Source organism: Saccharomyces eubayanus, chromosome XII (assembly GCF_001298625.1).
Source record: "Saccharomyces eubayanus strain FM1318 chromosome XII, whole genome shotgun sequence".
Classification (NCBI taxonomy): domain Eukaryota; kingdom Fungi; phylum Ascomycota; class Saccharomycetes; order Saccharomycetales; family Saccharomycetaceae; genus Saccharomyces; species Saccharomyces eubayanus.
Window position 1 is genome coordinate 467,182 of NC_030971.1, and position 24,926 is coordinate 492,107.

Sequence of the window (24,926 nt, forward strand, 5' to 3'; positions counted from 1 at the left end):
TTAAACACGCTGTATAGAGACTAGGCAGATCTGACGATCACCTAGCGACTCTCTCCACCGTTTGACGAGGCCATTTACAAAAACATAACGAACGACAAGCCTACTCGAATTCGTTTCCAAACTCTTTTCGAACTTGTCTTCAACTGCTTTCGCATGAAGTACCTCCCGACTGCTTTTTCTCACACCATTTTCCTATTGCTAAACCCCCCCTCCCATTCCAAACTAAATCCTCTCTTTTTCTTGCCTCTTGTCCTCTCTGTCGCGCCGCCTTAACTATGTATTCCTCTCCGAGAAAAACTTCGATTTAAGCTATTTTCCAAAATTCTTAGCGTATATAAATTTTCGAACCATTAGCGCGCCCCGGGTAACCATCCAGCTGCCATTTTGCGGAAGCGGAAGCGGAAAAGTCATTGCGCATGGCTGTAGCACTTTTTTACTAGAAAAGTTTTGTGTTTACTTACCAGTGTTTGTGATCTACGATTCTTATCAAAAGCTGTTGGTTATTTAGTAAGTCGTAAAATCTAAGAATAAATCGTTCTTTTTTAAATTATATAAAATATATAGAACACACGCTGATTGGTTGTTTATATTGGACCCGATGGTTCGGCCATAATGGGAACATGGACAATAAGTTTTTAAGCACAACTCATCTTATTATATGCTAATTCTGGTCACTTAATTAATCTTTATCTTAAATTCTATGATTAAAATTTACCTACCAATAATGTGTATCATCTTAAGGATGTTTGCATTCACTTACTCCAACATGATCAGTACCATATTTAAGAATGTCCGTCATCACCTACTCCAATTTATCTGAATAGGTGTATACCCGTGTCACTCATTCCAATAAAAACCAATAAGACTGGGTGTTAGCACTTCTTGCTTTAAAAAACACGTGATAATGTGCCATCGGTGGAGTTGTATTTAAAAATATGCATACTCAGAAACAAAAAGTGCTATATTTTAACAGTTTTATGCATTCCTCTTTGCGACCCTGGGATATCGCTTTGAATGATGTCTGAGCAGATAAGGAATTTGCCAATCGTCGTCAATCGTTGTCAGTCAACAGGGTTAGTGGGTAAGAGACGTACGCAGTTGATCGAACAAATCGGCAGGCAATTATTCCAGGATCATAATACAATGATTGGAATTAAGTCAAGGCTTTCCAACACTATGCTGTCAATATCACACCATTACATAATCTATCCCCACATTTCTCAACCAAAGTTCAAAAATAGAGGTAATTTTCCGCAGTTTAGACCACTTCGTTAAAAAGGGGTACAGATCTTATTGGAACGGGTTCGATTTGTCAATAAAAAGTGAGTGCCGGGGGTAACCGATAACCATACATGAGAATAGAATAACGCCATTTACGCCTACCAACTAAGACAATTTACTGAATTTAGTGGTTAGATTCAGATTGAAATATTTCTTGTACTCAATTTACAAACACCAAGACTAGATGGGCAAATCCAGCCATTCGCATACCCTATTAAATTCACAGGCGAGCAGAATGATTTCAGTGTCGCCTCTCGTAAACAAAACAGCGTCCAAGCGAGGCGGGAGATCATAAAAAATAACGCTCGTTTGAGGAGCGCTTAGGTGTCTCTACTTTGTCTACGTTCGTTAATGAGATATCCTGATGTGATTTTACGTTCATCGCATTGATTTATGGGCCAATTCTAATGTCCCAGATGGGAAAAACAAACTTCCAATCTCTTCATTGTGTTTATACTTAATCAAAACGAAAATTAATTAAAAATCTAAATTTATACAAGTGGAATGATGAAGGACTGATGAAATATTCAAAGCCTTCGGAAATACGAATGTAGTTAAGGGGAACTAAGTGTTTATTGATTTAGTTTCTCTTCGATGTAAGAGACTTTGGGGACAGTAGATGTATTTCCAAGAGCAACCATTGAAACAGGCTTGTTTTGTAATCTATAATTTGCCCACATAATAATATCGTCCTTAGTAATTTTATCCACTTGTTCGAAAACTTCTTCAGGTGATAATCTCTTACCTGTTGTCACCACTTGTCTACCGATATCTTCGACAATGGCTGTTGAACCGTCTAACGATAGAAGCAAAGCTGCCTTTAGTTGAGCCTTTGCTCTGTTCACCTCTGTGTCTGAGATTTTTCCTGACTTTATCCTTTTCCATTCCTTTAGAATTTCATCTACAATTAACTTCACGTTATGCTCATTAGAATCAGTGACGATATACATCCCCCACAGGCCTGAATCTGCGTATGATGTGGAAAACGACATATACGAATTGGCCAAAGGTCCATTTTGACTGGCTGATACAGCCAATGGAGAGGGAGAATTTGTCCCTGTGCCAATGGCTCTGTCCCAATTACCAACAATAGCTTGCGTAGCCAAAGCAACAAAATAATCAGGAGCGGACCACGAAACACCTTCTAGTGCAATGGCGACATGTGTGGTGGGCAGCGTCTTTTCCTCAATGAGCTTCTCACCTCGGTAAAAGACTGGCAGTGGACCTCTTGGTGAACCTAACGGGACAGGTGATTCAGATTTGGGTACATGACCAAAATATTTTTGGGCATGTTCCACCAATTTTTCATGGTCAACGGCACCTGCACCAGCCAGTACCATTCTGTCACCTTTATAGTTTTTTGTTATGTAATTTTTTAGATCAGACCTTGTTATAGATTTGATATTCTTAATGGGTCCCAGAATGGTCCTTCCCAATGGTTGGTCTTTATAAGTGATCTCATGAAGATGATCAAAAACAACTTCGTCGTACATCTTATCCACTTCCTCACTTTCTCTAATTATAACGTCTCTTTCCCTTTCAATGGCATTACTATCCAAAACAGATTTTGTTAATATATCACTCAGGATCTCAACAGCCTTGGGGATATCCTCCTGTAAGGACTTGGCATAGTATACCGTGTTTTCTCTCGAGGTATACGCATTTAAGTGAGATCCTATATTTTCAATCTCCAATTCGATTCCCTGTTGTGACCTATTTTGAGTTCCCTTGAACGCCAAATGCTCCAAAAAATGAGCCGTTCCGTTATTCTTGATATTTTCAGCCCTGGAGCCAGCATCGACGAATATCCCGACTGTAGCTGAAGATGTATTCGGGATGTATTCCGAAGCTATAGTTAGCCCGTTGGGTAACTTCGAGGTTCGTGTGCCTGGGATTTGTGACGAAACTGTACTGAGAAGCCTTTTTGTGTTGCGAAGCCTGGATACTGCTCTAGAAAACATATTTCGATTAGTTTGTTGCCCTTTACGTTATATTCAAGACACCGACATGAACGTGTTACACCAAAGCTCCTCTTATAGTCTGACTTCCTTATTACTAAAGTGATGGGTCTAGCCAGACTCAAAAAGTCATTATATACGTAAATGGTAATTGTCATTAATGACAATAAATATATGACGGATCCCACCCATTGGTGACTTAAGAAGATTACGATAATAGTTCATATACATTCAATGATAGCAAATATGCCGGCCGATATATTTCCCAAATGTACTAATTATTCTACTTGCATCCCGCCTATTTCAAGTGAGCTTTATAAAAAGGGGAGTTAGCACAAAACTCCTGTCTTCTGTAAAGAATTTACTATCATCGTCCCTTCAAATCTAAACTCTCCAGCCGAAATTTCACAGTCGAATTACGGATGTCAGGATGGTTCGCCATCATAAAGATTGCCCGCTCCCCTTCCACACCTTCTTTTTGATTGCCACATAATAAAATAGAGTGGTCGTAGGTATCCCTTAATTTTTGACATCCATTTCATAAAGGTAATAGTGTATATAGAACAGATAGGTGTATCAGTCCATGCAAAATCAGGAAGAAAGACCTCGCAGTACTGAATAGAACGATAAGCGAGAATAATGTATACGACCAAGTTTTATAGGCCTTTGCGCGGAGTGAGAAGCTTTCATTCCTCAATTGTCAGACCGTTTACAATCCCCTTCTTGCCAAAGATACCTCAAAAACCTGGGGGGGTGAGCGGAACAGCGAACGATTCCTCTTATATGCTACCTGAAAGCAGAGCTCACGGTTCATATCATTGGATTGTAGAGCGTGGCCTCTCTTTAATGGTTCTTCCATTGATTATGGTTCCTTTGGTCACTACAGGTCCTATTTCTATTTTTGCTGATACGTTTCTATCCTTGGTTCTGCTGGGTCACTGCCATATAGGGTTTCAGTCTTGCATTATAGATTATGTTTCAGAAAGAGTCTATGGCAAGGTGCATCACTATGCCATGTATTTATTGAGTTTAGGCACATTTTTATCACTAGTTGGTATATATAAGTTAGAGAGCCAAGAAGCAGGTCTTATTGGGTCTCTAAAGCCTCTATGGGAAAGCGAACCGGTCAAAAAGAAGGAGAAAATAGTGACTGGAAAGACGATATAGTTCAGCTCACGCGGCCTCTTTTTTTTTTTCAGCGTTGTTTATATGTTCTATATATTAATTCATGGTTTAATTTCCGGTCTTTCAATCCCAGTTTTCTAGGAGTACCTTTTTGATCGATGAGTTGAATTTTCCCTCTTCATCGACGTATTTCCTCGGCCAAAGCTCACCATTATTGTTGAACTCCATCGGAATCAAGTGCACCTCTGTTTGCAGGCCGATTTTTGTCGTTATACATGCTGAATGCAACGCAATCTGGTTGTGGAATGCTCTTGGTAACTTGATAGGGCTACCGTATTTCTGGTCATTTACGATGGGTTGATTTAGGATTTGCGAAACATGGTACCGGATCTGGTGCTTTTTACCTGTTACCAATTGCAGAACAATACACCGATCATCGACTTTCTTAAACTTCGTAATTTGTTTACCTTCATGCGAAATTAAAGAATTATATTTTAACCCATACCCGACTTCATTGCTGACCGGTTCTTTCGAGTGACTCGAGTGCTCAACAATAGCAACGTATTTTCTTCGCAGTTTATAACCTTTATTACCGCCTTTCTGTAAAAATCGAGAAAACATCATGCTGGCATTTTTAGTCTTGGCGATCAGCGTGCCGCCAGTAACACAATGGTCCAACCTATGCACTGTTCGACATGCTTCGACGTCCTTGTCTGAAGAATAGAGTGTTTTGAATCTTTCTAACAGGGGGGTGGAGTCAAGGTCAGGGTGTGTTCTCCTCCAAGTTCTCGAGTCCGGTGGTTGAGATAGGATACCAGGTGGTTTATTAACTATGAAATAGTGTGCATTCTCGAAGGCTATTGGTATCTGCTTTTTCAAAGACATCGTGTGTGTTCTATAGTATTTCGATTATTATGCTCATGCATCGATCGTCATTTTTTCCGTTTTAAAGTGATTCATAGAATCCGAAAAAATGGTATGTAATAGACGAATGAGGATGCAACAGTATTTTTGGTTTGGTATTTTGTCAGAAAATCTACACACCTATGTACATTATCTAAAATTCAGTTTAACACTGTTGATGAACTTGTCATGATTGAAGTCCTCTCTGTTGGAAATATAGCTTTGAATAATATCCCTTCCAATATCTGCTAAATGGCCTTCTTTGGTCAACGATTCTAGTAATTCAGGTTGAACAGTAAATAAGTTTGCCAGTTCTCTTAAAGTGGCAAATTTGTCTATCAAAGTCGCTACCCCCCATTCTTCAATTGCTGTTTGGCAACCTATGATGTCCTTTGTAACCACGACACCACCCATGGAATTGACCTGGAAATGTGAATAATGTGATAGTAATAAGCTATATAATTCTTCTCCGACCAAAGTTAAAAACGTTTGCAAATTTTTACCCTTGAGGAATTTAGAAGATTGTTCGAAGGTTAAATTTAAAACATTGACAATTTCAACGGCGGGTAAAGTATCTTGATCTAACAAATCTTGAGATTTTGGTATAAAATCTTTCTTATTTTGTTTACACAGAATTGTGGAAAATTTCGTAGATATCACCGCAATGGTTTCTTGTAGAATTATATTGATTAGCATTTCCATCTTTTGAATTTGAGAATTGGTCATTTCAATAATTTGAGCTTTTATTTCTGGTGAGTTATTCAATAGTGGCAAGAAGATGGACTTGATTGAAATTGATAACAAATCCAATATCTCTGTGCTCATTGCAATGAGCTTTAAAAAATTCAAATTCACCACTGCCACCGCTTTATTGGCGTCCATTTTACAAACTTTCCAGTAGGCCACTTCTAATGCAATTTCCATGTATGAGTCAATAATTCCCAAAAACATTATTTTTAATATTTCTAAAATGTATAGGTGCGCCTTGTTAGGAATGAGTTCCATAACTCTTGCAGTAGACTCCACAACGCATTTCAGCATAGAATCTACGTCATCCAAAGAATAATTTTTGGGACCATTTGGATTATTATCAATATCATCCATTATGCTGTTTGGGTTCATTAAATTCGAATTGTTGTTCGCCATGTCATATTGTGTGGACGTAGAGTTATTTGTTAACGAGCCATTTAAAGAGTTTGTGCGGTTGAGACTCAAATGATCTTTATCTAAATGAGTTTTCAAAAAGGAGTTGAATTGTGACAGTTTACTCCTTGACGTTGAATCTTGACGAGAGTGTGCATTGCCCCTAGGAGTATGCATAAATGCATCTACGTTCGTGGATAATTTTTCCCTGAACTTTTCTAATAGGATCCTTTTATTAGTTTCTTTATCATAATTTACAGTGAATTTAGATGTCATCTCCACAAGAATTGTCTCCAGTGATCTTTTCTCAATACCAAAATATTTGGACCTATCATATAAATAATGAGAAAATAAATCAGAAAAGCACTGCTCCAAGGTGGTTGACAGAACTCGATTACTGTCATCAATTTCTAATAGTTGGAAATAGTCAATTAAACTTTTAGTGAATTTACCAAATAATGTGAAAAGTCCGTGTAAAATTCTAACGTACGCCAAATTTGAAATGGAAAGAGAATTTCTTAATAAAACTTCAAATCTTGGTTCAATTTTCTGGGCGAAGACTCTTTGAATAAATAACTGTATCACGTGAGTGGCCTTTTCTTCAAAGACCCTTTTGACAATCTTCGATTCATTTTTTATTACACTTTCCACATCATTTATTAAATTTTGCATTGAGGGCTCGATAATAACGCTATGATTTTCAAAATCTATTAAACTTTCTTTAAATTTGACATTCTTTATGAAGACGTTTTCAAACTCGTTTTCTAAGTCGATTTGTTTTGTGTCTATGAAATAATCATGTTGGTTGATAAAATTTTGAATAACGTTGACACCGCCATTGAAATTATTAAGAATGATGGCGATTTCATTCAATTTGGTAAAGTTATTTTCTCTGTAAGCTGAGTTGAAATTCTCTAATAATTCATTTTCCATCATCTCAGAGTATTTTTCGATGATTAAATTCGTATTTATAGTCTTCGGTATAGAACTTGTCTCTAGTTTAGATGATAAAATTAGTAGATTTTTCATCAAAATCACAGATTTTAAATTCAATTTCCTGTTTTTGGATAATCTTAATTGTTCAAGAATGTCTGATTTTCCCATGGAATAGAAGTCGTTATATCTACGGATCAATTCCACGCTTTGAATATAGTTTTGCTTTTTCTTTATTGCAGTTTCCAACTTATCACCTAGAGGCGAAACAACTTGGGTAACATTTGTTAAACGATCATCCAATTTTTCGAAAGTGAGTAGAGTTGCATGTAAATTCTTTGATAGATTTATGACGTTTTCTGAATGTATCACTTCTTGGGTAGCTACTTGGTCGGAGTAATGTTGCCTTTTATTTAGGGTTTCCTCGTTCAAGTTTTTCAGTTCCTTCAATGTGGATTCAAATGTTCTAATGTAGGGTTTGGGGTCCAATTGTTTCCAAATGGCCTCCCGAATTGCATCTTGGTCTTTTTCGTTATTCGAAAGGCCCTTGGTGTTAGCATCGGCCAACATATCATTACGATGATCTTTGCTCAACTCCTGAACGAACTCATTGACCGTTAATCCACCCAAGAAATTGTTTGTTGTTAACAGTCTTTTCCATTTAGGATCCAACTCATATAATGAGTTCATCTTCCGAGTTCTGTGGACTGACAAAACCGGCTTGCTTAGTTATTTTTATCCCTATTAGCTTTAAATCGAACCTTTATTTTTCGTTTTCTGTCCATCTTCAATTTTTCGGATCTTTGAATATTTATTTTGATACGTATAATAATAGTGGTCCAGGAGAAGAAGAATTTAGTCTTAAAAAGAAACGCTCTCGCAATTTTAGTGGTGGTTTGGCAACTATCAAGCATTCTGCATAGGATATAAATACACGCGTGGATATGTAGTACTTTGAAAGGAGCGCATTACTTACCATCCTGATAAATTTTTATCTCCCACTTCTGAATTTGAATAGCCGACTCCATCACACCACCGTTCTATACACGCCAACATGAAGGTAGCATTATAAATAGTGGCTCTATTTGCTTGTATTCAATACGCATTGTACAGTAATTGTATTGTGTGATTAAAAACGATTTCTTTATACACCGATCATGTATATAACTTCACCTCTATGACCAAGCAAAAGACGTCTAAAATGAAGGGCAGGGGACTTCATTAAACAAGAGCGGTCAATTGACCTAGTACGTAAGTTAGCAGATCAGATCAGATCACACTTCATCGGTTAACAAAAAAACCTTGTTAGTATTAATGGCTTAATATCTTTTCGAATAGATGTTTACGGTAGACAGTTTTTAGTTTATACATCCATACATTTTACATATGATTGGGTTTTTGTTGCTGTTTTTTTTCTTTTTTTTTTTTTTAAGGGCATGTTAAGGCCGAACGCACTTTCTGCAAAAATGAGAGAATCTGATGAATTCAAATTTTGACATTTATATTTAAATTTATAATTGGTATATCTAATGCTGATCATCTATTTGAAATATTTTTTAACTTTTGAATTTCAAGTTTAAGAAGAGCACAAGATTACTTGGTAAGAAAGAAGCAGTATTAATTTTTAATTTTGCCGACAAGCCAAGATGCAAATTTTCGTCAAGACTTTAACCGGTAAGACTATTACCCTTGAAGTTGAATCTTCAGACACTATTGACAATGTCAAGTCTAAGATTCAAGACAAGGAAGGTATTCCACCTGACCAACAAAGATTGATCTTTGCTGGTAAGCAATTGGAAGACGGCAGAACTTTGTCTGACTACAACATCCAAAAGGAGTCCACTTTACACTTGGTCTTGAGATTGAGAGGTGGTGGTAAGAAGAGAAAGAAGAAGGTCTACACCACCCCAAAGAAGATCAGACACAAGCACAAGAAAGTCAAGTTGGCTGTCTTGTCCTACTACAAGGTCGATGCTGAAGGTAAGGTCACCAAGTTGAGAAGAGAATGTAGCAACCCAACCTGTGGTGCTGGTGTCTTCTTGGCTAACCACAAAGACAGATTGTACTGTGGTAAGTGTCACTCCGTCTACAAGGTTAACGCTTAAATAGAATAGATATAATCAAACTTATATATTTTAATTTGATCGTTTTAATTTTGTTAAAAGAACTCTTAATATTGTCATTATATACTTTTTTGTATCTACAAAACAAAAGAACAGGATGAATAAATAAAATGGGTGAATGAATATAGTATAAATAATATGCGGCGCCTTTTTTGAGGGGCTGTATCTCTAGTTTTCGTGGTTGTATGCTTCTCTAAACAGATCAATATTTTGCTGCAAAATGGTTCTACCGCCTCTTTCAGATCCTTTGAAAAGAGTCCCTGCGGATATTTTGACGTCTTCCACAGTTTCGTTAACTTTATTGACGATTTGATTACTCAAATCATCAACATGTTTTTCCCAGTTTTCGCTGAATAATTGCAAAACAGTATCGAATCCCATTTTACCCTTTTTAGCGTTCTCGCAAAATCTTTGCACGGACCAATCTTCTACCTTGTTACACAGTTTCCTTATAGATCCGTATGCAGTAATCTGGGCCTCTTGCTGGAAAAGTGTTTTATTAGCAGAGTCATCTGGGTGCGGGCTATATGTTACTGTTTCGTAGACTCTCAATAAATTACACATCGTCAAGTTGCAGCTTCTCATGGTTAAGCTCTGATTATTCAGATCTACCACTGAAACTTCTCTTACATGACTCGTATTAGTGCCCCCAAGCATCATCATTATCCATTTGGGAACACCTTGTTTCACTGTAATTAAACGTTCTGTAACCAAGACCTTATCTTCGTCTTTCAATTCCCTTCTCAGAACATCCACAGCGATGACGTGTGTAGATATTTCATTTGGATATTTCTTCCAGTTAGCTGCAGTTACTTGGTCCCACGGATATTCAAAACTATAACTGTTTTGGAATAACTTCATTATCTTTTTTTTATTATTTTTTGTGTTTTTGGTCTATTGGTCAACTGTTCTCTTTCTATTGATGGTTAAGTTCGAAATACGTACATCGCTTTTATGATAATTTTATCGTCTATATATTCTTTACATTTTTCACATTCACTACTTTTTTTCGGGTCTGACCAATCAATGTTAGGCCGATGCTCGCAGAACATGTCCCTATCCGGGCAATGCCTTTTGCGATATACCGGCAATAATAGTCATCCCCTTCCCCCCTTCCCCCTTTCGTTTTCTTTCTTTTTATTCTATTGTTTTGACTAACTTAGCACTCTTTCCAGGTTATCGTTGCTCTCCATAGTGTCCATCACAGTCACATGGTGCAGCACCTCTTTCTTGTTACTCTCTGCGATGGATCCATCGCACATAACCATCTCATTCAAAATATCGTAGACTTTATTGAAATTGAAGATTATATCCAATTCGCAAACGTTGCCGAAATAAGTGTCCATTGTTTCCACAAATCGATGGATGACTTCCAAAGTCAACAGTTCGTTGTCGACATCCGGCGTCACTCCCACAATGAAGAAAAGACTGGCGTATCGCTTATATACCACTTTGTGGTCACTGTATTCGATGATGTTGCACATTTTAGGCTTCCTTGCTAGAATCGTAGGTGTCAGATTTTTTACTATCTTGGCCTTTTCACTAGCAGACATTGCAGTATACCATTTCTTTAATCTAATCTTTCCTTGTCTAGAAACCAATATCAAATACCTTAATTGTGTCATCTCTGTGCTTTTGTGTGTGTGTGTGTGTGTGTGTGTTTGTAGTTACTCTCCTGGCTCTTTCGTTCTCATCTTCTTTTATTCGTTCAGGGCCATTTCTGGCTTTCTTTTGGCTGAAATTGAAATACGCCTCGTTACCCGACTATATTTTCGTACTAATACATACTATAAAGAGAGATACACATAGATGATACACTTCACTGGTCTTGGAATCTTACTCGTCGTCATTGACTTCTGTAGGTGGAACCCATGCTGCAGGCTTGAAATACTCTTGGTCTTTCATCACATCTTTGGCGAACTTGTCTCTATCATCGGCGAATTCTAGCAAGTATTCCAGCTCTAACTCATGGCATTGTCTACCCAGGATGACCAGCGAGTGTAATGGTTCACCAGAATCATAATTCGCCAATTCGCTTATGGTGCCAGACTTGAAGCTTTGAGAGCTTGAACCCAATCTACTGATGGCAACGACAGGAGTGTCTGAAGTGTATGCCTTTGTTCCTCTTTTCTCCTCAATTTCTAATAACTGTTCGCAGCATTGAGAAATGGACATGTATCTTGGGGGCTCGTAGATTAATCTCCCACGAGCCATATTCTCAATGCTCTGTTCTTTGACCTTGATATCCAACAACACCAAAGTATGAAGCCCGATTTTTCTATTTTCCCAGATCTTGTCGTACCATGAGTCAGGTCTCCAATTCTCAGTGAAGAAAACCATAGATACTGTTTGGCCGAAAGTGTATAGCTGCAAGCCACATGCACCTACAGCGTTCATCACAGATGCATTATGGATAATTTCTACAGGGATTCCTTCACGCTTAGCTCTAAGGACTAAATCTGTGTGTGTAGTGGCACCGAATGGATCACCGACGACCAAAAATGCAACATCTTCTTTATCAGCATCACTCAGAATTTGCTTGGAGCCGGTTTCGACCAACTCTCTATCAGCCAAGATAACCTCTTTACCATAGTACTCCTCTAGTTCTTCTAGACTAGCAGCCATTAAGATACTTGTGTAGTGTTCCAAATAAACTCTAGAACATTTCTTAATCGCTTCCAAACCACGAACTGTGATGTCCGATTTGTACGATAGACCCAACCCAATCAAGTAAAGCATTTTCCCAATGTCCTTCCTATATACTGTTATGTCCACTAATCGACCAAATGAACTTGAAAAAATTTCATCCCATCGCTTAACTAGCTATTTTTTTTAGGCGCAAAGGGACATTTAATTTTTTAAAAGATAATAAATGTGCAAAGCCAAGATTAGAAAAGGCTATACTAAAGAAAGAGTAGAAATATCTTTTCCTTTAGGTCTTTGTTTTGTGCGCGTAGGGCATTGCTTGTTGATGGTTCTTTTCAAATGGATACCAACTCTCTCGTGCAAATGAATAGTCAAGACTTAGAAACTCAACCACTGTTGAGATCAAACGCCCAGGAAAATCAGCTTCTCTGTGATGAAGTGCGAATCAATGTGGCACAAAAGTCGATAAATAAGGCCCGTATAAGAAGTATGAAACGCTTGGTTACCTATTTGGTAAGTGTGGTTCTAATAGGTTCGCTTGGCTTTGGCATAGTTCGATATATTAAGGGACACGTGCCGCCCACAGAGGTAATAGAGAAAAGTTTAGTCGATGTGACAAATTTCAAATTAATGGAATTCCAGCTTGACGGTTGGAAAGATGATATTCATTCTGGTTTAAACAATGACACTGGGAAGTATTTACAGGTGTCTATACACTCTCAGATCTGGTTCGATTATGACAATTGGCCAGCTGCAGGGAACGACTCCCTGATTAAAAATCAACGAGATTGGATACGATATGTTAACGAAAAAGTGCTCAAAACCGTTTGTATAGATATGAATAACGTGACTACTTTTGACGGAGATCTGGAATTCAAGGATAAGCTGGGAGACGTTGTTGGCATGGACCCCATTTGCCTTGATTTGAGTCATAAGAAAATCAATGACCTGCAATTTAAAGTTTTGGTCAAACCGTCTATTTGGAAAATCATAAAGGTCATGAAAAAATTCTGGAACGGCGACTTCGATTCCTTGAATCTAAAATCTAACCTGGATATGATTATCTTTAAGGAAAAATTCGGGATGAGGTTCAATTTGCGGAAATTGAATGACGAAATCTTAAATTGGAATGATATCATTGATTGGGAGAAACTACTGTCAGAGCCTCTTCAAAGGGTACGAAATATGATCGATACAATGGCCCTTCAAGATTTTACACTAAGGGACTCCGATTCCGAAGGGTTCCATGCCAACATGATATTAAATCCAATAACGATTTTCAAAGGATTAGATTGGCTTCGGCTTCCGCATGGTTCGACAATTCCTTTCATAAATTGGGAAATAAAACTACCGGACTGTAACGGCGAACCAACTATCGCGATTCCAACATTATCGTGCTTTAATGAACCGATTAATTTGCACCATGATAGAGACAATATAGTTGTCTGTCTACAAAATGAAATCGAAGGACCCCTGCCCGATGATTTATTATACGAAGAATGTCCCAATGACAGTCTTACGCCAATGAGCCAAATGGTCAATGCAGTTTTGAACGCAAATGAGACCATTACATTTGCCGCAAGAGGCCATGTTATTGACGATGGCACTAACGATAATTCTTTGATTCCTGTCGACATGCTGGACAGAATTTTGCAAGAGATCTCATTCATCCCCCTAACTACGAATGCTACGTTTAATTCCAGTGAATTGATTCAAGAATTCCAAATCAATGACCTCCAATTACGATGGGCAGCGCGCAAGAAGCTCAGTCTCGTGGGGACATTCGTGGGTTTCTTCGATCTATCTTTTTACGAGACACATTACCGTGACCAGGTTAGCATCGACACCATCCGGGGACAAATCGACCTGTACCACAACGATGTCAATTTCCTGAATTTACCCATGAAAGATTGGGTCAACTCCACGTCGCGTATCCTGCACGACCAAGATACAGGCAACACGCTGATGCAGCTCCAATTTAACCTTGAGAACGACGACATGGAAATCGTCAATAGCCTAGAACTAACTCGGACATTGAACGAGATCCTTTTCCAGGGCTTCACAGCAATCCATTTCAACGCAACAATCGATGCGTCACTCACGACGGCACTGGGCCCTTGGGTGCTCACGGGGTTAACCGGAGAGGGTGATACTTTGGTCACGTGAAACGTATCTGTTTTATAACTCCGGGATGCCATTCCCGGTAGTCCGAGACTTGGCAAATAAGGGAAAAAGGGAAAAAATGACAGTAATCAAATCATATGTGCTTTTCTTTTGAGACCTTGCAGGACCATGGATAGTGGGGGCGAGAGGATAACCAAAAACCGGACTTAACATCATTGGCTCGATCAGGCTTGGCTATGGGCAAGGTTGACCCCGGTGTGCTATATAAATGACACTTTGCATTTGTATGTTATTGCACTCTTGATGTGTCGAGTACAATCGTTGCTCAGACACGAAGGTAAGAGAAAATATACGTACATATATACTTGTAATGACGAAGATTAAAGTGGCTAACCCCATTGTGGAGATGGACGGTGATGAACAAACAAGAATCATCTGGCATTTGATTAGGGAAAAACTGGTCTTGCCCTACCTTGATGTGGACTTGAAATACTACGATCTTTCCGTGGAGTACCGTGATGAGACCGATGATCGAGTGACTGTGGAGTCTGCCAACGCTACTTTGAAATACGGTGTGGCCGTTAAATGTGCCACTATCACGCCTGATGAGGCAAGAGTCGAGGAATTTCACTTGAAGAAGATGTGGAAATCTCCCAATGGTACCATCAGAAACATTTTGGGCGGTACAGTGTTCAGGGAACCTATTCTTATCCCCAGAATTCCCAGGCTCGTGCCTCAATGGGACAAGCCCATCATTATCGGAAGACATGCATTCGGCGACCAATATAAAGCTACAGATGTGGTAGTCCCTGAAGAAGGAGAATTGAGATTGGTTTACAAATCCAAAAGTGGCAAGCATGATCTAGATTTGAAAGTGTATGAGTATCCTGAAAATGGTGGAGTGGCAATGATGATGTATAACACTACAGATTCCATCAGGGGGTTTGCTAAGGCCTCTTTTGAACTGGCTCTTGAAAGAAAGCTGCCATTGTACTCCACTACTAAAAACACCATTTTGAAGAAGTATGATGGGAAATTCAAAGACGTTTTCGAAGCCATGTATGCCGAAGCTTATAAAGATAAATTTGAATCTCTTGGCATCTGGTACGAACACCGTTTGATTGACGATATGGTGGCCCAGATGTTAAAATCTAAAGGTGGTTACATAATCGCCATGAAAAACTACGACGGTGATGTGGAATCAGATATCGTTGCACAGGGATTTGGTTCTTTGGGGTTGATGACGTCCTTGTTGATTACTCCAGACGGTAAGACATTTGAAAGTGAAGCCGCGCATGGCACAGTGACAAGACACTTTAGGCAACACCAACTAGGGAAAGAAACTTCAACAAATTCCATCGCCTCCATCTTCGCGTGGACAAGAGGTATTATTCAAAGGGGTAAGCTTGACAGCACTCCCGATGTCGTCAAGTTCGGCCAAATCTTGGAGAGCTCCACAGTGAACACAGTACAAGAAGATGGAATCATGACTAAGGATTTAGCATTGATTTTGGGTAAGACGGAAAGATCTGCTTATGTTACCACCGAAGAATTCATCGACGCTGTGGAATCTAGATTGAAGAAGGAATTTAAGGCCGCCGTCTTCTGACGTTACGTATAATTATTATCCCATCTATTTATTTATATATTCTTCTTCCCTTTTTTATTGATATTTTCTGGTATTTTTATTTTCGTAAATTGTGATTTTCTGCCCTCATTGAAAATTTTTCTTTTTTTTTTTCTTCGCAGAAAAGGAAAAACTGAAAAATTTTGAAAAATTTTCAAATTGTGATGGATGAGATGTTTAACCAAAAAAAAACTAATAATACAGAGATACTCTTCGAACATATTCGTTATTACTTCTTTTATTTAGGAGTCATTAGCATTCGATCATTATAACATATACAGAGGAGCAATATACACAATGTCTAAGGAGGATTTCGTTATTAAGCCTGAAGCTGCAGGTGCTTCCACTGATACTAGTGAATGGCCATTACTTTTGAAGAATTTTGATAAATTACTAGTCAGAAGTGGTCACTATACCCCTATCCCAGCTGGTAGTTCACCATTAAAGAGAGACTTGAAATCTTACATCAGTTCCGGTGTCATCAACTTGGACAAACCTTCCAACCCATCATCCCATGAAGTTGTCGCTTGGATCAAAAGAATCTTGCGTTGTGAAAAGACTGGTCACTCAGGTACCTTAGATCCAAAGGTCACAGGTTGTTTGATCGTCTGTGTTGACAGAGCCACTAGACTGGTTAAGTCCCAACAAGGTGCCGGTAAGGAGTATGTGTGTATCGTTAGATTACACGAGGCTTTGAAGGATGAAAAGGACTTGGGCCGCTCTTTGGAAAACTTAACTGGTGCTCTATTTCAAAGACCACCTTTGATCTCTGCTGTTAAAAGACAATTACGTGTTCGTACCATTTATGAGTCAAATTTGATTGAATTTGATAACAAGAGAAACTTAGGTGTCTTTTGGGCTTCCTGTGAAGCTGGTACTTATATGCGTACCTTGTGTGTTCATTTAGGTATGCTATTAGGTGTCGGTGGTCACATGCAAGAATTGCGTCGTGTTAGATCCGGTGCTCTATCCGAAAACGATAACATGGTTACTTTACATGATGTTATGGATGCCCAATGGGTTTACGATAATACAAGAGATGAATCTTACTTGAGATCCATTATTCAACCTTTAGAAACTTTATTGGTTGGCTACAAGAGAATCGTAGTAAAGGATTCCGCTGTTAACGCTGTATGTTATGGTGCTAAATTAATGATTCCTGGTTTATTGCGTTATGAAGAAGGTATTGAACTATATGACGAAATCGTCTTGATCACCACCAAGGGTGAAGCTATTGCCGTTGCAATTGCTCAAATGTCAACCGTTGACTTAGCTTCTTGTGACCATGGTGTTGTTGCCAGTGTCAAGAGATGTATTATGGAAAGAGATTTGTACCCAAGAAGATGGGGGTTGGGTCCAGTTGCACAAAAGAAGAAGCAAATGAAGGCTGATGGTAAATTAGACAAATACGGTCGTGTTAACGAAAACACTCCAGACCAATGGAAAAAGGAATACGTTCCATTAGACAAGGCTGAACAATCATCATCTGTTACTCCAGAAGCTAAGAAGACTGAAGAAGAAGCTAAGCCTTTGATCAAGGAAGTTGAAACTAAAGAGGAAGAAGTAAAGGAAGAGGTAAAGGAAGAGAAGAAGGAAAAGAAGGARAAGAAGGAGAAGAAGGAAAAGAAGGAGAAGAAGGAGAAGAAAGATAAGAAGGAGAAGAAGGAGAAGAAGGAGAAGAAGAGAAAATCTGAAGAAGACGGTGAATCCGAAGAAAAGAAATCCAAGAAATCTAAGAAATGATTTGCATCGTTCCATCTCATCTTATATATTTAACAAATTTCTGTTTTTTAAAAAACTTTCTCTAATATTAGTTTAGATTTTTTTTAGTGTGTATATTAATAACGTAAAATTTCTTTATCAACGATTTGTGGTATTATTCCCTTTTACTTTTATTTTTTTTACATATGCAACATTATATTCTTTTGAAAAATTCTTATATAGAGAGGACATGGCACCTCTTAGAGTTTTAAAGTATTAATGAATTTGATAACTTCAAAACAATAGTTCAATAATTGGCCCATAACATTATTGAGAAACAACCATGATAGTAGGTTTTCACTTGATTTTAAGCTAATATCACCGATTAATGCATTCCTGAACCTTGTATAACAATCAATTAGTTTTAAGCACGAAAAGTGGCTTTGTTCGGAAATAAAATAACAAAAATCCTTTACCATTTGGTTCAATGATTCGCATTCAATGGATATTGAAGGGTCGTTGCTAGTACGCATGGAGGAATTCAAAAATTTTGTAACAAACACTTGACAAAACTTCTGCCAATGCTGCATTATTGTCTTCGTCTCTGAATTCGCATCATCTTCTTCGTTAATCATCATGTCTAGGATATCTTCTAGATTTACAACTTGCTGCCAGTCATTATTCATACCATTTTTGAAAATGGGGAAACTTCTTAAAAAATTCACAATAAATTTTAAAAGTTTGATCAATTTTTTGAGTAATTTGATAAAATTGTTTATAATTGTTAGTTTCTTTTGAACCAGCGGTTTTGGTAATTCTAAAGCGGCCTTGTTAATTTGTTCGGGATAAATTTTGATCACGGTTTCCAATTTTTGGATTATAGAATCGCTGATCTCATTTGAATGAATTATAAACTGAGAAAAAAATTTGATTAATTCGGTATATGTGATTAGGTCGCATTTAGTTACCCAATCAATCAACGGCTCAGAAGTGAATAGATTAAACATCGTAGGCGAAATGGAATTGGAGTTGGAGAAAGATAAAGCATTTGATATAGTATCGGTTTTCAAAAATTTGATGCTTTCGTAAACGGAGTTGCAATGGACGTGGTACAACGACTCTAAAGATGATATAACATCCGCATCCGTTTCTGCCGGGAGTGCACTTCTCGGAATATTGGGGAATTCTAACTTGTATGATGTCAGCAATGGAGGTTCTATATTGGCCGATATTTGAGTATTGTACTTATCTGATAGCTTATCATTGCAGCCGAAAACTTTTTCAACGAGATCATCAGCGAAACTCAATTCTTCAGATGATACTGTTGCCGCCGCCATCATTTTTGTTCTTGTTGTTTGTTCATTCGTTATAGGTTGATCATTGTGTTGCAGTTCTGGTTCATTACTGATGTCGTTATTACTCTGCTTAACTGGCGAAGCGGTATGAGAAACAGATTTAGTATTCGATGGAGATGGGGATAAGACTGCAGTTAATGTTGGTGAAGGTGAAGATGGGGAGGGTGATGATAGGGGCGATATTGGGTCATTATTTTGTGCCAGAGATGACGAGGTGCTATTGTTAGTAATCGCCGCAGTGCCATTTTCACTGGTGGCTATTTTTAACCCGCAATAGTGGTATTTCGATTGGCCTCTCATACCAAGTCTTCTAGTGGTCAAATCAGGAAACACGGTTCTTATCAGTTTCCCCAATGAGGCTTGCGATAAGGGCTTTAGATTGTTTTGGGAGCATGATGAGGCATATTGAGCAAAGATTTTCCCTCTTGGAACATAACTGTCGTGCTGGGACTTACAGTTTTTCATCAACCAGAGTAGCGCAAACACTTGCCTTTCCCTTTCTCTGTTTTGTTCCGCCAATTGTAAAGAAGCCTTTGAGGTGGTTTGCGAGTCCATGTTCAGGACTTTTATTTCTGCGTGTTTCACGATCTGAGCATATTCTTCAATGGTCTTGGACTTGTTGCTTTCGGCAATCTGTTTAGCTATTATTTCTTGGGTATTCCTCCTTGAGATGGAGGAGATTCTTTTTTCTTGACTGGTTTTCAGTTTCTTAGTGTTGTCAGGAATTGAGGGGAAGGTGTTCGTTCTCTTGGCCACGGTAGAGGGGTTACTGTTCATTATGTCCTCTGATTTGAAAGGCAGTGGGAAAATAGACGAGTTGGATCTGTTCAGACTAATCGATGATGGGTACATCGAGTACGCAGCAGAGTGCGGTGGCTGTGGAGGAGGCGGAGGCTGCGCAGGGGTAGGAGATGGTATATGAGAGTTGGACCCACTGCCAATGAGAGGCGGCAATATTGGGTTTGGCGACTCCGGCCGAGGGGAACTTTGATGTAAAAGACTGTATATCGAAGAGGGTTTTGTGGCTATGGGGGGGATTTTCACCGACATCGGAGGAAGGTACGTGTGGGAGGCCGGCTGCGGTTGGCTGTTGTACTTGGGAGCGTTCAAGCTGTACTGATTGTTGTTCATCGAGGACCCGTTACCAGGACCGTTACTATCGTCATTCGGATCCCGACTAGCAGGATCCTTCGAATTATCCCCGGACACAGGCATGGGCAGTATATGATGATGAGCGGGCCAAGAGGTTGGGGAGGACTGGAGACTGGTAGGTGTCGTGTTACAAATGGTTTTTTGTTGGCTGCGTTTTCCTTGTGGACTTTAGATACTATAATTTTTTTTTTTCAACTTTTTCCCAAATCGCCATGACAACACGAAACGAGAAGAGGAAAAAGAAAAACAAAAAAACATGAAATCAAACCAGGATCAGTTGTTGCAACCATAAAAAGTCTTGAGCATGTATATAAGTTTGCAACACAAGTGAGGCGTGTGTACTCGCGTACGTCCTCAACACATTGGGCGGTCCGAGAGCTGTAGTCTTGCCTGTACCGTCGTTAATCTACGGACCGGCGCTACCATCGAACTTTCTTTCTTTTCCACTTTTCACTCTTTCGTACCATAGAAAAAGCGCACCTTCGTTTTTTGCATACTTAGGTGGTCCTGTACAAGAATAACGCAAAAGAAGCAAGCATTAGCCGGCCGCTGTCAGACCCATCGGGTCCAGCTGCAGAGCGGTGGCCCAGTGCATACATAGCCGGGGGTCACTCAAGGCGATTGACCTTTTTCTTTCTTCGTGCGTCGTAGTGGCGCCGCATCGTACAGCCCATTGGCTTCGGTGGATGTGTACGGAAGGGCAGCGCTGGAGAAGTAGTGTGCAAGTCACATTCATGTAGAGCTGCTGCACACACCTCACTCGCCAGTTAGCTGATTACAAGCCGGCTCGAGCCCACCTGCTAACTGCCCTGGCCCCTTCCCCACGCCCAAGGGGTCTTACGCCGGCGTTTCAGGGGCAGGACACGCGGGGATCGCTGAAACAGTATATAAACAATAAAAGAACAATGGCATAGAGGGGAAGCCCTACCGCACAACAGCAGAGCACACACATACACACATATACACACATATACAAACGCACGACACCATGGAGCTGCCTTCGATCAACAGCACCACGAGTATTTCCGACAATCAGGAGTTGAGGAACTACTACGATAAGTTGCTGTTCAAGAACAACAGTGGCAACTCGCTAGCGGATTTGCCCGGAAAGCTGACAGACTTCAACGACAAGAGTGCTGCCGCTGCCCACCCACGCTCCCGAGTGGACTTCATTAACGGGTACATCGGCCCCAGGGAGGACAAGCAGTCTCTGTTGGGACAGAAAAACACCAAGAGAGCGTCCTTTAGCGCCTTCACGGGCGATGACGGGAAACAGCACGAGAGGATTTCTAGCAGGAATGGGCCCAACCTGTCCCTTTTCTCGTTTGAGTTCAACGGCTCCCCGGCACAGGAGAGGAATACGTACAAGCAGGACCACTTGAACGTGGTAAACGCCTCGCCCAACAATTTGGTCTCTCCCTTAAACGATAACGCTCAAAAGTACTACCCGCATCAGCAGACGCAGCAGCTGCAGCTGCAGCAGCAGAGCATTTTCGACCCGGGAAGAAGATCCTCCTACATTGCCGATACATTGATTCATGGTAACGCCGCCGCCGTTCAGCAACCGCAATATACGCGGCCCGTATACAGCCACAACAATCCGTCATTGCAAGTGCCATACACTGCTCCCTCCGAGTATGCGCAGCGCCAACCGTATTCATCATCTTTCAATGCTCGGCGCAACACCCAGCCTGTGGTCAATATGCATCCGCCACCAGCCAACTCCAATGACACCGGGCTGACGGTCGTTGATGGTAAGAACTTGACGTCGTCGAGGGAACTGCATGACTTGTATCTTGATTGCGGGTCCAATTATTTTGCTAGTGAAAAAGTCTACGGATTCATCGACGCCATCAAGGAAACCTTGCAGAGCAATGGTGCCTCCGCCGCCGATTCCAGAATTATAGAGTTTTTGAATTTTTTGAAAAATTGTAATTTAAACTACAACCCTCAGTCGGATGCGTTCACCTCCAACGACGCTTCCAACAATTCGTCTGGGGCCAAGGCCAGCAACAGCACTTCAATGCATTTACACTATAAACCTTTAGTGCTGGTTTCATTGAAAAACGGGAAGCTCGAACTACTTTCCAAACCACAAACCGCCACGCTTGTCCTGAAAAGAGGCGACTTGGTCATTATTGATGGAGACCGTGGTAAAGATCTGGTTCTAGTGGTGGAACCGGTCGTGGATGTTAACTTGGCTCTATTCGTCAATTTCTTGAAGAAAAAAATACATTTCGATTCCCTTATCACGAGCAACTCGCAACACTTCCCTAACGACCAATTCGTAAAGACCCTGATCGACACGACCAATGGTAAACCTGTTCCTCGCGAACTGGACCCGAAACTGTACGACATCATCGAACTAACACAGTTGATCATCCCATCAAAACAGGTTTTGAGATTTGCGACCCCGTGGGAATCCTCCACAAATTTGCACAACAAGTTCCAAGATGAGTTGAAGGCGCTCCATATTGCTCAGTTGAAACTGAGATCGCTGAACAATAACAACTCAAGCGGCGGATTGAATATCAAAATCTTAAACGCGGAGTTCCAATTCGATAGGAAAAAATTGACGTTTTATTATATTTGCCAGGAGCGGAATGATTTCAGAGACCTGATCAAAGAACTGTTCAAATTTTACAAGACAAGAATTTGGCTTTGTGCTATACCGAACAACTTGTCTATTGATTCCAAGTTTTACGACTCTAACAAGTTCGAGTGGGAGATGTATCAGGATATGATGTCCCACTACTCCATGGACAACGCGGGGATTGTCGTGGCGCCTGAATTGAACCGCTTGAAACTAGACGATTTCCAAATTGGCGTCTACATGGAGTTGGTAAAGGCTTTGTTTGGCTGAGGAAGGCGTTTACATCTATACATATATAACCAACTATTATAAACATTTTATAAACTCATACACCCTTTTTTACAGTTATCCTATTTACGTTGGTTTTTTTTTTTCATACTTCGGCTTAAACCTTTAATGACGACAAAGGCTCCGAAAACATAAAAAAATACAAACAGTGAGTGAGGAATATAGAGTTTAATGTATAGAGCATAGGTAATCATATGTATCCTACTTAGTTTCGGCATAGAAGAAATTGGAGGCGACAAGCTTCAAATTGTTTTCCTGAGCCCATTTGTAGACCCCAGTGGCAGAGGTGCCGTACCCCCAGTTGGGTCTATCCTTGATCTTGGAGAACTTGGACGAGTCCACGCCCTTGGGCTGCTTAAACAAGAGGAAAACATACCTGTGTGGGCCCGAGCCCTTGGGTGGGGCGGGACCCATGTATTCTATCAGGGTCCTCGAGCCTGCGGAGTTGAATTCGGATGCAAAGAAATCCGTGGCCCCGGAAGTTTCGTGAGTGGACTTGTTCTGCAGCTTCAGGTCGCTTTCGACCAGGTGGCAAAACTCGGACCATTTGTGGTCTGTTTTGGAAGGAGCGTCTGGGTCGGTCATTACCATAGTGAACAAGTCGTCATCTTGGGGGACGTACACGTCCGCCTGTGGCGTGTTTTTTTGCATCTGCTTGTTGAAAGTGAACTGAAATTGGGGCTTCGACTGCGTCTTGTCGGTAGACAGCGTATTGCCCATGGCCACTGGGGCATTAGACGTGTACTCGATGGCCAGTATCCCTGTAGGCAGGAAACTTGTGTCGTGGATGACGTCTTCCAGAATGCCGTGCTTCTTGAAAGAGTCGATGCTGACTTTGGTGAAATCGATTGCCTGGTTCATTATGCGTTGGTTGCGGTGCTTTGTGCGCGAGAGAGAGAGAGAGAGATAGTGTGTGTGTTGATGTGTGTGTACGTGTGTGTACGTATGTGTCGTCTCTACGCCCCTTTTTATACACAATTCAAGATGCTTCTCTCAGCAACCCCTCTATCCCTTAAAAGGCAGATGAGATCCAAAGGGATGAAAACCAAAGTGCGAGAAAAACAATACCGTTCGGCAGAAATATATATACTTATGTGTATGTAAACATGTATACTGTAGATACGGGTAGCACGACCTCACTCCACATCACATGTCGTAGTTGAAGTCGACGGTCGTGTTCTCAACCATGAAGTAGTTGGCGCCGATCAAGTGCAGATTGCTCTGCTTGATGTAGTCGTACGCGCCCGCACCGGGAGTGCCGTACCCCCACGAGACGATGTTGTCGACCTTGGTGAAGGTGGCAGAATCCACGCCCTCGGGCTGCTTGCACAACAAGAACACGTACCGGTGGTATCCGGAGTTCTTGGGTGGGCCGGGCCCGATGTAGTTGCTTCTCACGATACCCTTGCCAGAGATGGCAATCTCGCCTCCGGGCCCGTACTCGACGGGGATGTCCGTGGCAATGTAGTGGCAGACCTCGGACCACTTGTGGTCCGTCCTAGAGGGCGCATCCGGGTCGGTCATCAGCAGCGCCAGCTTATCGCCGACGGCCAATTGACCTCTGTCGAAGGGCGTGAAAGTGACGGTAGGGGCGCTCTGCGTGGCCTCCATCGCCATGGCGTTGCCCAATTGGACATCGTTTGTAGCGGCGTACGAAACAGACAGCTCTCCTAGCAGCTTGAACTCCAGGTCCTTGACGACGTCCTTGGCGACGTCCTCTTTGTCCAACTTGGCAATAATGGCACTAGACATACTTGTTTATACTGAAATGCGTACGGGTTGTAATTGACAGACCTACTACTGGGTGAGTCTCTTTCTCCTCAAGCAAGCAAGCACGCAAGCCAGTACGCTCTTTTATACATGTTCGTGCCTGCCAGTCCTGCCCTGAAGACAAAAGCGTCATATTGTTCTCTCTAGGTGGTGGGCTGTCCTAAAACAGGCAAGTAACGCCGAAAACGGGTCTAAGACGGACGT

At 40.6% G+C, this 24,926-nt stretch overlaps 15 protein-coding genes across 15 annotated transcripts; 6 read left to right on the top strand and 9 right to left on the bottom strand.

The window, feature by feature from the left end:
* Positions 1-1,853: 1,853 nt before the first annotated feature.
* Positions 1,854-3,242, bottom strand: MAS1 (mitochondrial processing peptidase; the record flags this gene model as incomplete). The annotated part of the gene is made up of 1 exon (XM_018366743.1): positions 1,854-3,242. The coding sequence occupies one exon, from the start codon at positions 3,240-3,242 to the stop codon at positions 1,854-1,856; it is 1,389 nt and encodes a 462-aa protein (XP_018220582.1).
* Positions 3,243-3,878: 636 nt separating this feature from the next.
* Positions 3,879-4,406, top strand: SHH4 (the record flags this gene model as incomplete). The annotated part of the gene is made up of 1 exon (XM_018366744.1): positions 3,879-4,406. One exon carries the CDS (start codon positions 3,879-3,881, stop codon positions 4,404-4,406), a length of 528 nt encoding a protein of 175 aa, XP_018220583.1.
* Positions 4,407-4,487: 81 nt separating this feature from the next.
* Positions 4,488-5,249, bottom strand: PUS5 (pseudouridine synthase PUS5; the record flags this gene model as incomplete). The annotated part of the gene is made up of 1 exon (XM_018366745.1): positions 4,488-5,249. One exon carries the CDS (start codon positions 5,247-5,249, stop codon positions 4,488-4,490), a length of 762 nt encoding a protein of 253 aa, XP_018220584.1.
* A 168-nt stretch (positions 5,250-5,417) lies between these two features.
* SEC10 (exocyst subunit SEC10) lies at positions 5,418-8,033 on the bottom strand (the record flags this gene model as incomplete). Its single annotated transcript, XM_018366746.1, has 1 exon — positions 5,418-8,033. The coding sequence occupies one exon, from the start codon at positions 8,031-8,033 to the stop codon at positions 5,418-5,420; it is 2,616 nt and encodes an 871-aa protein (XP_018220585.1).
* A 956-nt stretch (positions 8,034-8,989) lies between these two features.
* RPS31 (ubiquitin-40S ribosomal protein eS31 RPS31 fusion protein) lies at positions 8,990-9,448 on the top strand (the record flags this gene model as incomplete). Its single annotated transcript, XM_018366747.1, has 1 exon — positions 8,990-9,448. One exon carries the CDS (start codon positions 8,990-8,992, stop codon positions 9,446-9,448), a length of 459 nt encoding a protein of 152 aa, XP_018220586.1.
* Positions 9,449-9,634: 186 nt separating this feature from the next.
* UPS2 (Ups2p) lies at positions 9,635-10,327 on the bottom strand (the record flags this gene model as incomplete). The annotated part of the gene is made up of 1 exon (XM_018366748.1): positions 9,635-10,327. One exon carries the CDS (start codon positions 10,325-10,327, stop codon positions 9,635-9,637), a length of 693 nt encoding a protein of 230 aa, XP_018220587.1.
* Positions 10,328-10,620: 293 nt separating this feature from the next.
* On the bottom strand, positions 10,621-11,091 carry APS1 (Aps1p; the record flags this gene model as incomplete). The annotated part of the gene is made up of 1 exon (XM_018366749.1): positions 10,621-11,091. One exon carries the CDS (start codon positions 11,089-11,091, stop codon positions 10,621-10,623), a length of 471 nt encoding a protein of 156 aa, XP_018220588.1.
* Positions 11,092-11,302: 211 nt separating this feature from the next.
* DPH5 (diphthine synthase) lies at positions 11,303-12,205 on the bottom strand (the record flags this gene model as incomplete). Its single annotated transcript, XM_018366750.1, has 1 exon — positions 11,303-12,205. One exon carries the CDS (start codon positions 12,203-12,205, stop codon positions 11,303-11,305), a length of 903 nt encoding a protein of 300 aa, XP_018220589.1.
* A 246-nt stretch (positions 12,206-12,451) lies between these two features.
* On the top strand, positions 12,452-14,278 carry TAG1 (Tag1p; the record flags this gene model as incomplete). The annotated part of the gene is made up of 1 exon (XM_018366751.1): positions 12,452-14,278. One exon carries the CDS (start codon positions 12,452-12,454, stop codon positions 14,276-14,278), a length of 1,827 nt encoding a protein of 608 aa, XP_018220590.1.
* A 328-nt stretch (positions 14,279-14,606) lies between these two features.
* IDP2 (isocitrate dehydrogenase (NADP(+)) IDP2) lies at positions 14,607-15,845 on the top strand (the record flags this gene model as incomplete). The annotated part of the gene is made up of 1 exon (XM_018366752.1): positions 14,607-15,845. One exon carries the CDS (start codon positions 14,607-14,609, stop codon positions 15,843-15,845), a length of 1,239 nt encoding a protein of 412 aa, XP_018220591.1.
* A 315-nt stretch (positions 15,846-16,160) lies between these two features.
* On the top strand, positions 16,161-17,606 carry CBF5 (pseudouridine synthase CBF5; the record flags this gene model as incomplete). Its single annotated transcript, XM_018366753.1, has 1 exon — positions 16,161-17,606. The coding sequence occupies one exon, from the start codon at positions 16,161-16,163 to the stop codon at positions 17,604-17,606; it is 1,446 nt and encodes a 481-aa protein (XP_018220592.1).
* A 218-nt stretch (positions 17,607-17,824) lies between these two features.
* Positions 17,825-20,134, bottom strand: RFX1 (Rfx1p; the record flags this gene model as incomplete). The annotated part of the gene is made up of 1 exon (XM_018366754.1): positions 17,825-20,134. The coding sequence occupies one exon, from the start codon at positions 20,132-20,134 to the stop codon at positions 17,825-17,827; it is 2,310 nt and encodes a 769-aa protein (XP_018220593.1).
* Positions 20,135-21,059: 925 nt separating this feature from the next.
* On the top strand, positions 21,060-22,934 carry DI49_3694 (uncharacterized protein; the record flags this gene model as incomplete). Its single annotated transcript, XM_018366755.1, has 1 exon — positions 21,060-22,934. One exon carries the CDS (start codon positions 21,060-21,062, stop codon positions 22,932-22,934), a length of 1,875 nt encoding a protein of 624 aa, XP_018220594.1.
* Positions 22,935-23,153: 219 nt separating this feature from the next.
* Positions 23,154-23,813, bottom strand: TFS1 (Tfs1p; the record flags this gene model as incomplete). The annotated part of the gene is made up of 1 exon (XM_018366756.1): positions 23,154-23,813. The coding sequence occupies one exon, from the start codon at positions 23,811-23,813 to the stop codon at positions 23,154-23,156; it is 660 nt and encodes a 219-aa protein (XP_018220595.1).
* A 285-nt stretch (positions 23,814-24,098) lies between these two features.
* DI49_3696 (uncharacterized protein) lies at positions 24,099-24,704 on the bottom strand (the record flags this gene model as incomplete). Its single annotated transcript, XM_018366757.1, has 1 exon — positions 24,099-24,704. The coding sequence occupies one exon, from the start codon at positions 24,702-24,704 to the stop codon at positions 24,099-24,101; it is 606 nt and encodes a 201-aa protein (XP_018220596.1).
* Between the last annotated feature and the right edge of the window lie 222 nt (positions 24,705-24,926).